This window comes from Scyliorhinus torazame, chromosome 3 (genome assembly GCF_047496885.1).
Source record: "Scyliorhinus torazame isolate Kashiwa2021f chromosome 3, sScyTor2.1, whole genome shotgun sequence".
In the NCBI taxonomy this organism is placed as follows: domain Eukaryota; kingdom Metazoa; phylum Chordata; class Chondrichthyes; order Carcharhiniformes; family Scyliorhinidae; genus Scyliorhinus; species Scyliorhinus torazame.
Window position 1 is genome coordinate 217,312,660 of NC_092709.1, and position 12,879 is coordinate 217,325,538.

The window sequence follows — 12,879 nt, forward strand, 5'->3', positions numbered from 1 at the left end:
CACTGGAGTTCAGACCTTATATTGTAGAACTCCACACATTGATCTCCGGGCCAATGTGAATTGATGTTCCTCATCACCTCTTGAAGAGTTTGATCCTTCCTGGTCTCTTCTTGGATCTCACAGCTTCATATCTGATACTGTTAGTAGCGTGAAAATAAGCTTGACATGCAGATCTATATCTTCAATTTCACTACTATACTATTAGACATTTCCCTTCTCTGTGCTGTCTCCCGACCTTTACTGCCTTCGCTGGCCCTAGTACCAGGTGTTAATCCCCGACAATGCCGTTCCCGAACGGGAGTCCTCCAACGCGCAGCTGCCTCCTGCCTGCCGTCACCGGAAGTCCCCTGGACCCAATTCTTAACAGGACTGATCACCTAATAATGAATCCAAGCCCTCGGAAATGATGCAGAATGGGACAGAATAAATTGTGTTCACCACCACCAAACTCGGGTCACAAACACAAGAACCTTTAATGTTTGAACCATTATAATCTCAGATATTTTGTGATTTCTTATAAATTGGCTGAATTTTTAGATTTTTTGAATCAATCATGCTGGTTAAATTGGCTTTGGCACCAGTGTCGAACTTCAATTAGACCACTGAACCGTTCACTTCATTTGTCCTCATCAATCGCATTTATTTTAAATGGAGCATCAGTTCGCAATTTTTTTTTTGATAAAAGTGCTGTGGAATTTTTTGATGTTTCCAAAAAATTATTCTGCTCGGTTATTACTTCAACAACGATGTTTCATCACTGGAGACTGATCATCTAATAATGAATCCAAGCACTCGGAAACAATACAGAATGGTACAGAATAAACTGTGTTCTTCACCACCACACTTGGGTTACAAGCACCATAACATTTAATATTTGAACCATTATAATATTTCCGAGATTTTTTTGATTTCTTCTGATCAGCTGAATTTTCAGATTTTTAAAAAAATCAGCCATGCTGGTTAAATTGGCTTTGGCACCAGTGTCTAACTTTAATTGGACCACTGTACTGTTCATTTCAAGTGATAGCAGCCATTTGTCCTCATGAACCACATTTATTTTAAATGGAACATCAGTTTGCATTTTTCTTTTTAAAAAGTGCTGGAGAATTTTTTTGATGTCTCTCGATGATGTGATAGTTTTTTCTCACCATGTAAGGTTCTTTCCGGATGGCCTGATGTTTATTACAAAACACTTGTAGCTAAAGCTATAAATGGTTTAATATCATGAAATGTGGGTCAAATATATACAAACTGATGAATAATAGTCTGACCATGCACAAGCAACCTCTCTTCCAGCTCCCTAGTCATCGGAGGTCACCTGACTCTAATATTCACTTATATGCTAATGGAACTCCCAAGTGGTCAGTCGGCGAATTACAACACAAACCATGATATCACTACAGTCAGGATGGAGGAATATTTTCAACTTCACTGGATGAGTGCAGCCCCAAGAACACGAAGCTCGACACCATACAAGCCAAAGCAACCTGCTCGATTACCACTCCTTTCCACAACAAATGCATCAGATCGAAGCTCTGCAGTCCAGCCACATTCAGCGGTTAATGGTGGTGGACAATTAAACAACTCACTGGAGGAGGAGGCTCCACAAATATCCCTATCCTCAAATGAAGCAGCCCAGTACATATGTTCAAAAGACAAGGCTGAGGCATTCGCAACAATCTATTAGCTAGAAGTGCCGAGTGAATGATCCATCTTAGTCTCCTCCAGAGGTCCCCAGCATCACAGATGTCAGTCTTCAGCCAATACGATTTACTCCACGATCAAGAAATGGCTGAAGGCACCGGATGCTATTAAGGCTATGGGCTCCGACGAGATTCCAACAACAGAACTGAAGACATGTGCTCCAGAACATGCCACAGCCCTAGCCAAGCTGTTCCATTACAGCTACAACATTGGTATCTACCCAGCAATGTGGAAAATTGCCCAGGTGTGTCCAGTACAAAGAAACAGGACAAACGCAACCAGTCAATTACTGCCCTATCAGTCTACTTTCCATCATCAGCAAAGTGATGAAAGGAGTAATCAAGCGCACTAACTCAGCAATAACCTGCTCATGGACTCTCAGTTTGGGTTTGGCTTCCGCCAGGGTCACTCAGCTCCTGACCTTATTGCAGCCTTGGCTCAAACATGAATGCCAGAGAGGAGGAGAGAGTGGCTGCCCTTGACATCAAGGCAGCATTTCAGAGTATGGCATCAAAGAGCAATACTGAACTGGAGTCAATCGGAATCAGGGGGGAAACTCTCCGCTGGTTGGATTCATACCTGGCATCAAGGAAGATGATTGTGGTAGCTGGAGGTCACACATCTCAGGTCCAGGACATCATTGCACGAGTTCCTCAGGGTAGTGTCCTAGAACCAACCATCTTCAGCTGCTTCATCAATGACCTCCCTTCCATCATAAGGGCAGAAGTGGGGATGTTTGCAGATGACAACACAATGTTCAGCACCATTCGCAACTGCTCAGATAATGAAGACGTCTATGTCCAAATGCAACAAGACATGGACAATATCCAGGCTTGGGCTGACAAGTGACAGTTCCATTCACACCATGCAAGTGCCAGGCAATGACTATCTCCTACAAGAGAGGATCTAACCATCGCCTCTAGACATTCAATGGCATTAACATCGCTAAATCCCCCACATGCAACATCCTGGGGGTTACCAACTAGCCATATAAATACTGTGCCTACCAGGGCAGGTCAAAGGCTAGGAATCCGCCAGCGAGTTACTCACCTCCTGACCACCGAAAGCCTGTCCGATCATCTGCAAGGGACAAGTCAGGAGTGTAATGGAATACTCTCTACTTGCCTGGATGAGTGAAGCTCCAATAACACAAGTCGCTCGACACCATCCAGGACAAAGCAGTCCGTTTCATTACTGTGCCTTCCACAAACATGCAAACCCTCCACCAACGAGCAGTGGCAGCTGTGTGTACCATCAACAAGATGCACTGCAGTAACTCACAAAGGTATCTTGGGCAGCACCTATCAAACCCACGACTACTACCAACATCGAGAAGGACAAAAGCAGCAGATACCTGGGAAACCCCACCACCTGGAGGTTCCCCTCCCCACTTACTATCCTGACTTGGAAATATATCACCACTCCTTCATTGTCGCTGGTGCAACATCTTGGAATGCCCCTCCACCTCCAGGACTGCAACTCACCACTATCTTCTGAAGGGCAATTAGCCATGGGGCAATAAATGCAGCCTAACCAGGAACGGCCACATCCCGTGAATGAATTTTTTAAAAAAAAACATACTTCAGCAATGCAACTTGTTAGGTCTGTGCCCTACACAGGATAAAATGTTGCAAATATGTAATCACAAACTTTAGATTTAGCAATTGGAAAACTATGCAAAACAAGATGAAGCTTAAACATCAGGAAGAAACTGGACAAATTCACAAGGGCAAGGCCATAAACAAATACATTTTCTGCAATTCAGTAAAATCTCCATCTGTTATGCCGAAAATTAGTTGTATTATACACTTTCATATGATCTTTGCAGGAAGTCATGACAGAAACACGACCAAGCCAAAAGTACACCAAATGTCACAGTGATCTTCAAGTTAAATTAGTAACCATATATTATCCATAACTAAACCATATGTTTGCAGACAAAAAAGAAATTAGCTGGCATTTGCCTGGAATTTCTGAGAAGGAATCATTTGAACGATTCCTCAGAAAACTTCCGGTTCTTTCTTTCCTGTTTAAAAATGAGGGGAAAGTGACATCCTGGCCCAAGGATCTCGGCAAAATTACAAACTCTAGAAATTCAACACTATTCTTTAAATCTGCTTTGGATCCAAAGCAAAGAGAATTTTAACTAATTCTGCACGCATTCAAAATTCAAGACCTCTAAACAGCAAGTCCAAATGAATTATGTCGCAACCCTGTGACACTGCCTCTCAAAATTAAATGTGGACACACCTGACAACCGAGTCCAACCTCACCCTATTAAATCTCAAATTAGACTTTTAGGAGGATAAATGCTGCATGGAACTCAACCTTTCAATTTTAGATGACGACTGCAAGTTCAAAGTTATCCACCTTACGCTGGCAAAAATCCATGCATTATAACCACTTTTCTTGTAATAACTGGAACCTACTTATCCAAAATCCAAGACCACAGTTCAGATAACTTCAACTCATTGGCTATCAAGTTTAGGCAATTGGATGATTACAATTTGGGTCCACACTATTTATCATACTTGACATCAGTGCAATATAGTTACCACATGCTGCACAGATTTCAAAGTGACTTGTGAGTTTCTACAGTCAACCAGTTAGGAACGTTAACTCAACAACCCTGTTAATTTACTCCATCAGGGAAAGTGTCATTGTACACCTGGGTTGATCAAAGAATCAGCAGAAATTTCTTACGAGCAAGTCCCCACTTTGGTAAACACTTCAGAAAATGACTAATCGACTACAACAGCATAACCACAAGAACTTCTAGAATGGAAAAGATCATAGAACCACAAACACTGGATACTATTTAACTAATTGTATATCCGTCAGCTTGAACTCTCCACTCACCTAATCTTTTCCCATAATACTACTGCACTATACCTTTAGGCAATGCAGTCAATAATAATTGCGTTCAGCCTTCAATGCTTTCCTTCAAATATTTATCCAACTGATTATTGAAAAATCAAATATTTCCACCAGCCTTTCGAGTAACAAACTATAAAATAGTCCTGCTCACTCTCCTCAGAGACTTGGACTGTGTACCATCATCTGCTCGGCCATGTGCACTTAAACGGTCTTTGAAAGCTTCTGATGGAAATGCCAGGACAGAACCAGATTCAGGCTAACTCACCAAGCTGGCCTGCCAAACATCCACCCCAGGCTGAGGCAGTCACAACTGAGTTGGGCTGGTCATGTGGCCAGAATAACATGTACTGAAGTGAATCTGCTATGGAGAACTCTGGTAGGGGCGTGCTCTCTCGGTGTTAAGTACTTCAAAGACACACTGAAGGCTTCACTTAGGAGTCTGAACCCAGAGTCCTGGGAGAAGCTAGCCCAGGATCACCATCTGGCACAAGCAAATTAAAAAATTGATGTGACCTCCTTTGAAAGCAAGCACCTATTAGATACAGAGGGAAAGCACAAGGTGAGGAAATCCCAAGGCAGCACGTTGCCCAAAGTTCAAACATCTGCAGTATCCTGACATTTTGCAGTACAACCTTCCGGTCGTACATCAGCTTCAGTCACCTATTTAGCCAGTGGAACCTGAACACCCCAGATGGAGAACACGGACATCTTCATTTTTCAGACTAAACAGAAATTCATATCACCTCATAGTACTCCTTCCATCACCCAAACTCCTAGGAGGGGGTGAGAGAATGCAAAGGGATCAGATTGGGTGACAATCAGACTCCTGCTGAACGTGATTATGACCCCACCTGGAGAGGTGATATCAGAAATGATCATCTCCCTGGACATAGAGAAGGCCTTTGATCGAGTAGAATGGAGGTATCTCATGAAGGAGACTGAACGGTTTGGGCCAGCGTTCACCTCATGAGTTAAGTTGCTGAACTGCACTCCCATGGTGAGTGTACGGAAGAACACCATCAGCTCTGAATATTTCCGGCTGCAGTGGCACGAAGAAGGGATTCCAGTTGTCCCCCACTGGCCATCGCTCCCAGATCAGCAAAGGGGTGGAGAAGCATCTCCTACTCTACCGCTGGGCAGCAAAAACAGAGAGGGTTCAGGGGTGGTTGGGAGAACCCGAGGTGGAATGGGTGCAGATGGAGGAGACCCCCTATATTGGGATACGCGCTCGGGCACTGGCCACCACCTCACTTACATTTCTTCAGCCAAGTACTCAAGGAGCCCGGTGGCAGTAGCCACACGAAGGACCTAGAACCAGTTCAGATACCACTTCAAACTCGGACATGTCTGCTGTAGCTCCTAGCTATAGAAACCATAGATTTGTCCTGGCGAAATTAGGCACTACCTCCGAAGCATGGAGAAAAGATGAAAGGGAGCTGACAGTAAGGGACTTGAACATGGACGGTAAAATAGCAATCATGGGGAAACAACGGAGGAAATTCAGCTCCCAAAAGGGAATGAGCTCCGGTACCTGCAGCTACAGGAGTTCCTACGCAAAGAAACCACAACATTCCCACAGATACCCAGACAAACCCTACTGGACAGACTATAAGTGCAGGACTAACTAGGGGACAGATGATGTGCTCAAGTATATGGGTGACTGCGAGAAGAGGCAAGGATTCCACTGGACAAAACATGAGAAAACTGGGAGGAAGAACTGGGTACAGAGATAGGGGGAGGGATCGAAGCACTGCATGGGGTGAACTCCACCCCCTCATGCGCAGGATTTAGCCTAAAGCAACTTACAATAGTGTACAGGGTGCACATGACCAGGCCATTCCCACATGCTCCCGTCCTGCCCCAAGCTGATCAAGTTCTGGGCCACCTTTTTGAGGCCATGACCAAGGCTGTGGAGGTTAGGGGGCAGCCATGCCCTTTCGTCTGTCTTTGGCGGTCTTGACGGGGAGGGGGCCGACGCCCTGACCTTTGCCTGCCTGATTGCCCAGTGGAGATTCGTGCTAGGATGGCGGTCGGCAGCACCACCCAAGACCTCAGACTGGCTATCCGACTTAGCGGAGTTCCTAAAACTGGAAAATATAATATTTGCCATAAGGGGGTCGGAGGAAGGGTTCCATTACACGTGGAAACAATTCACCAGCCTCTTTGAAGACCGGTTTGTGACCAGCAGCGGGGGTGGTGGGGGGACAACACCCACATCATAGAGAGATAAAATGTTTACAATATACCAGGGGCTTGGATGCCCACAAACACCAGAAACTGCCCGACAAAAGGCGAAATCGCCATGCTAGACCTCATCCCTTTTTGTCTCGCCCTGTGGCGCGGCACTCTGAATATCAACAGGGCGATTTATTTTTACCACGCGGGTTACAATGATGTAAATAGACCACATTTGCCTGGTCTTTTCTTGAAGTATGACTTAGCACAAATGTAAACTTAGCATTTCAAATAAGTCTAGTACAACCGTGTAATTTATTTATAAATTCTGTTATGATTGACACAATTGTGTAGTTGAATTATATATTTACCAGCTCTGTTCGTCATAAATGAAAAACTTCAATAAAAACTTTCTTTTTTTTTTTAAAAAAAGCAAATGGATTTGCATTTGTCTCACCTTTCACAACTGGAAAATCTTGCAGAGCTACAGCCTATTAAGTACTCCAGAAGTATCTTCACTTGTGACGAAGGCCAATGTGACAGGCAATTTATGAAGAGCAAGTCCAGCAACAGCATAAAAACATACATAAACAGATCAGCTGTTTTAATGAGCCATGGTTAAAAACCAGCCATGTCATCTGGAAACCTTCCAATGCTTTGCCAAGTAGTGCCATGAGATCTTCCACCTGTAATTAGTTTAATGCCTCAACCACACAACAACAAAATGCGAATAATTGTCAAAATCAACCTCTTTGGCCCCCAAGATTAGCTGTTACAAGTGCCGTAACTCATTCCTTCAGGTTTTTGTTGTGATATTAAAAACTTCCAAATCTTTTTCTTACTTCTACGGTCTTGTCTCTCAATCCAACCGGTTCCACCTCTTGCAACTATACCAGATGTTGCTAAATGTATAAGCTAAAGTGTGCAGGAGGAATTCTATCAAATAGCAGATGCCCTGCAACAAGGACTTCTGTCCCATGTTGCATCAGAAGCTGCTGCTGAGGCAATCTAGGGCAAACAGGTGAGCCTCCTATTCTACCAAATCCTTATCTCATTCAGAACAGTGATCATTTCACAAGTTGGTTGTTGAAATCTCTACGGCTTGCTTTATGTAGACAGATTTTGCACGCTACAATATTAACATTTGCTACGAATCAAGCAGTCCGTCATTTTTGGCCAAGATTTGTGTACACTAAATACTGAAGGGACTAAGTAGAAAATAGAAAGTAACTGAACAGAAACTTTCCATCCTTCCTTTTGTGCAGGTAAACTATGCAGTTGGAAAAAGCTAAACACTTGCATTGGAGCAAGGAGGTTATGTAACAGCTAGCGTTGGTTTGATTATTCTGAAAAGCAAAGCATTCTAAATTTTTCCATTTGCCAAACATGTGCACGATAGATTTGGAACAATTGCGAGCCAAAAGTTCAATTTAGTGTCAGCAATTCTTTCCACATGTGGCAAACATTTTGAAGGCATAACAAGTATTAAATTGGCAATTGGCTGAATTACTAATTATTAACCTATTTTGCAATTCTCATATCATGCAAATCAAATAATTTGTATACATTTTATAAATTTAATGTGCCCAATTTTTTTTTCTCCCAATTATTGGACAATTTACCATGGCCAATCCACCTACCCTTCACATCTTTGGGTTGTGGGGGTGAGATGCACGCAGACACGGGGAGAATGTGCAAACTCCACATGGACAGTGACCTGGATCCAGGATCAAACCCGGGTCCTCGGTCATGAAGCAGCAGTGCGAACCACTGTGCCAACCCCGAATCAAATACTTTGTAACGTAGCTCATCACACTTCATTTTTCTGACAGCAACTGTGCTTTATTTCTGCAAGTTGTCAAAAACACCAATGAGAAAGTCAACAAAATCAAACAGGAAATATTCAATCCCAATCTTGTTCATACACTGGTATGACATCTTCATGTTCACAGTTCATCCCCCTAAAACAAAAGTTCTTCAGTTATGGGATGAGCACAATTAATTTGGCAGCTATCACCAAGATCAAAAGGTCTAGCCAATGAAAGAAACATTAGAAAATGTAATTTACCTTTTAAATGTGAAATGCTCAGTTGTCTTGCAGGCCTTGCAGTTGAACCTGGAATGTTTTGACTTGAGGTGGTGGCATTTCTGTTCACTCCTTTAAAGGAAAAAGGTGCAAAGAATTAAGCTTGGCAAATGTACATAACAGTCCAGGACCATATTAAAAACTTTGGGTTACATTGCATTTAAAAACTGTGACAAATGATAACTCCTGTTAAAAATAACACTGTAGAGATATCTTTACATCTGGTAGAGAATGCATGTCAATGATGGTGCTTGATCTCCCCACCCTGAGCTTATTTACTTATTAGCTTACGACAACGATGGAGCAGACACATCATGAAGGGGAAAAGAATTAGAAGAAGTGTGTATTTGTACTGCATCCTTAATGTAATGCAATGGCTTGGAATGCTTTACAGCAATGTTTGAAAGGAAAATTGACACCCAAGCTCAACAAGAAGTTTGGTTAAAAAATGATCAAAGGTGGTCTTAAAAGGAGTATGTTAATGAGGCAGACAGGATTACAGAGGAAATTCCAGAGCTCAGGGTTTAGACAGTAGAAGGCACAGCCATCAGCGGTGGAGCAATTAAAATTAGGAAGAGTCAAGAGGCCGAATTAGAGGAGTGCAAACAGCAAATTATTGGGGCTGCAGGAGAATAGAATGAGGGAGGGGGCAAGACGATGGATGTGTCTGAGAACAAGAGTATTTTTTTTCCAAAAAAAACAAAACAAGCATTGCTGACTGGGAGGCCAGGCTATTGGGTCTCATGAGGACACAAACAGAAGTATGGATGACCAAGTATAAGGGAGTGTCCATCCAGGAGTGTGTTGGAATAGGAGGTAACAACTGCATGGACCAAGGTTTCAGCAGCCAACAAGCTGAGGAAGGGGGAAACAGACAGGCAATGTTAGAGTTGGAAATAAGTGTTTGAATAATGGTGTGGTCAAATATTTGACCCAAGAGGTGAAGTTGACAAAGTTGTGAGCATTCTGGTTCAGTTTCAGACTGTTGAGAGGGAGAGGGTTAGCAGCTAGAGAACAGAGTCGGTAGTGGGGATTGAACTATTGTGAACCAATTAAACCGAATCAAATAAACTGAGGGACAAAATATTACTCTAGCTTTGTGACATACACCACTGGGCCACAGGAAGAGATGCTAATGCCTTTGATCTACCTTCCCAATATTTATTTGAGGAAATTTCTACTTGTACATTGTTCAGAGAAACAATCAGCAACAATGGAACATTGAGGGAGTTGGATGCTGTCAGCTTTCATATGAAAACCAATCTTCTCTTCTTGGATGATGTCTTGAAGGGGCAAAATGCAGATGAGAAATAGGTGGTCACTAAAGATCAATCGTCAGGTAGTGGGAAGCAACCTGGAGGTAAATGGTTTCGTGCAGAAAAGCAGTGAATTCAAAATCTGCAGATTGGTCTTTCTAGGTGGTAAAAACAACACAAAAGCAGTGCTGAAGTGTATAGCGAGTTCAAGACCTCCTCACCACCCCCCACTATACTTTGTCCCAGAAAAAGAAATGCCATTATGGTTTTGACATGCATGCATACATAATAGCCACATGAATAAATGTTTTAACTGCAGTGTAAGGTCAGAGAGCATGAGAGCTGACTCCTGAAGCAAACAACCCAAACTGCAGTCAGATAGCAAAGATGTGTTGCTGGCGCGGGATGCATTCTATGGCTATCAAGATCACGAATAAATATAACTGACCCTCCAAAACAGGCACCCTGGAATGAAAACATTTTGTGCAATTATTGAACCATGTTAGATTAAGCAGAGAAATATTCATGACATAACCCAGAAACCAAAATAGAGTCCACACTAAACTTTGCCCAATCTAGTTCTCTTTCCATCAAATGAACGGTCAACATGTTTCTTCAGAGGTAAGGGCTGCTTCCTGTTGGAATATTGTGTGTATACATATACACACTTTCGGCTTCATTCCTTCAAGCCTAGAATATCACAAAGTTAAAACTTGGTGCCAGATAAACATTTTACCTCTCCATTGCAAACAATTTGCATTGTTAATTTTAAAGGTCAATTCCTAATCCGTACTTTTTATGCTTAACTACTCACAAACCAATTCACCTGCTAAGCTTGTTTTGCAAATTGATAATGACTAAATAGAAGTTCTTTCAGAATAACCAGCCATGATAGTTTACTTGGACTATTTTGTAACTTTCATAGTCACAAAATTGGATGCATTGGCACTTCCATAAAACAGTAAAATCAAAAATTACCAAAATGCTAAACCATTTGATACCTTAATCGGCAAGTTTTGTTCTCCAATTTGATAGGACACAGCCAATAAGTGCAAGTTTTAAAACACGTTTATGTTCTTGCTGCAAGTTTAAACAGAATATCTACCTCTGCATGGGGTCTTCACAGAAACCACTTTATTTTTCTGCAATGTCTTTGTACATGGTGTTTGAATACTGCGAGAGGTTGCAGTGATGACACCTTTCCGAGGACCATCTCCTCCCCGGTTCGTTGAAGCAACTGCAGCTGAAAAAAAAAAGGTTTACACTTGGTTTTCGGAGCCAACTGCGGTAAATCGCACGACTGAAAATATCTACTGTCGATGGGAGCTTGGTGTGCGACAGACAAGTTCATCCTCAGACGGCAATGAGGTATTTTGCTTTTCCAAGATTCTGTTGTAGTTATGTCATTTCAGGTAAATCTGTAAGTGAGGGGATCTCTGAAAAGTGTAAGACTTAATGAATGCATTTAAAAAAAAATCAAGCCATAGCTGTCACTACTGCTTTGCGGACTAATCTTCAGCGATTTTCAGTTGCCACCTCCCGTAATCGTGAGTGACCCATTCCACTGTGTTCAAATATCTTGCCATAAAGTGGCTGAAGTCAGATTGACCTCTGGAACGTGGTAACATCTAAAAGCAATTTTTAATTTCTGCACTGGACCGGTCTGGGTGTTTTCCTGTTCAGAGAGGAGCCAACTCAAGTTTATACACGTCATTTGTTCACCGTTGAAATCCACAACTGCACATGGTTTGAATTGATGTGACCATACCTACATTTGCAAAGTGTGCAATTTCAGGCAAAATCAGTACGTATCTACTGATGTGGGAAACAAACTACGCTGACTATCGGATGTTTGTGTGTAAAGCATAAGATGTTAATTTCAGACAGCGATATCCATCCAAGCAATCATCCTACAAATGGAAGCAACTGCAAGATAAGTCACCTGACGGGAGTATTAACAAGAGGTCAGCTTTGATTGACAGAATATTAATTTCCAAGATCAACCGATCGACAGAATTCGCAGAATGAAGTTCACCGTTGGCATATTAAGCTTAAACACAGATTCATTCTGGTTTTAACAAAATTGTCGGTGCTTCACTATCGAATGAAGAGCAGCGCATTTAATCGGGGACGGTGGTTCCATCTTCAATTTGAAGCCATGCTGTAACCCTCCCACATGTTTTAATAATTTGCTTTGGTTAGTTATATATGTTGCACAGGATAATCGCCAACTGCACATTTGCTTAACTGCCTTCAGGCTTATTGTGCATTCATAATCACAGATCACAGCACCAAGTGGTCCCAGAGGAGTCCCCTTGTTTCTATAGTGATGCTTTTCCACCATCACGCAAAATGCAGTTGCCTTTGTGCTACCGTTCCCCATTTTTTTTAAACTGCGAGATCCTCAACTTCAGCTTTCAAGCTTAAGCAAAATTCGCTATTTGGACATCTTTTAACCACCATCAACTGGACCCAAAAATAAGACACGGGGGGAGGGGGGGGGGGCATTCTGCAAGAATAAACAGCTTTTCTCAACACACGCTGATGACTTACTTTTTAATTGCTGGTATTTATGTCGCCCGATGAAGACAGCCAACAAAGGAACAATACAAAAACTATACGATCCAATTAATAGAAAGGTCACAAACATGACATCACTGCGACTTCCCGATGTGTTTGGTGGCACAAGTGTAGAATTGAAGAAAATACGAGGAGAAAAAGTGGTGTGGGTGCAGCTTCGAAGTCCTCCTGGTACAGTCATTGAAATGGTCCAGAATCAAG

The 12,879-nt window shown here is 42.4% G+C and overlaps 1 protein-coding gene across 6 annotated transcripts in view; it reads right to left on the reverse strand.

Annotated features, from left to right (window-relative positions):
• Nucleotides 1–12,879, reverse strand: part of mtus1b (microtubule associated tumor suppressor 1b) — a 255,322-nt gene that overhangs the window by 149,539 nt on the left and 92,904 nt on the right. For all 6 annotated transcript variants that reach the window (XM_072496874.1, XM_072496872.1, XM_072496873.1 and 3 more), the window contains 2 exons: nt 11,204–11,341; nt 8,825–8,914 (listed from right to left, as the gene is read on the reverse strand). In XM_072496874.1, coding sequence (XP_072352975.1) covers nt 8,825–8,914; nt 11,204–11,341 — 228 coding nt within the window. The remainder of the gene's footprint in view (nt 1–8,824; nt 8,915–11,203; nt 11,342–12,879) is intronic.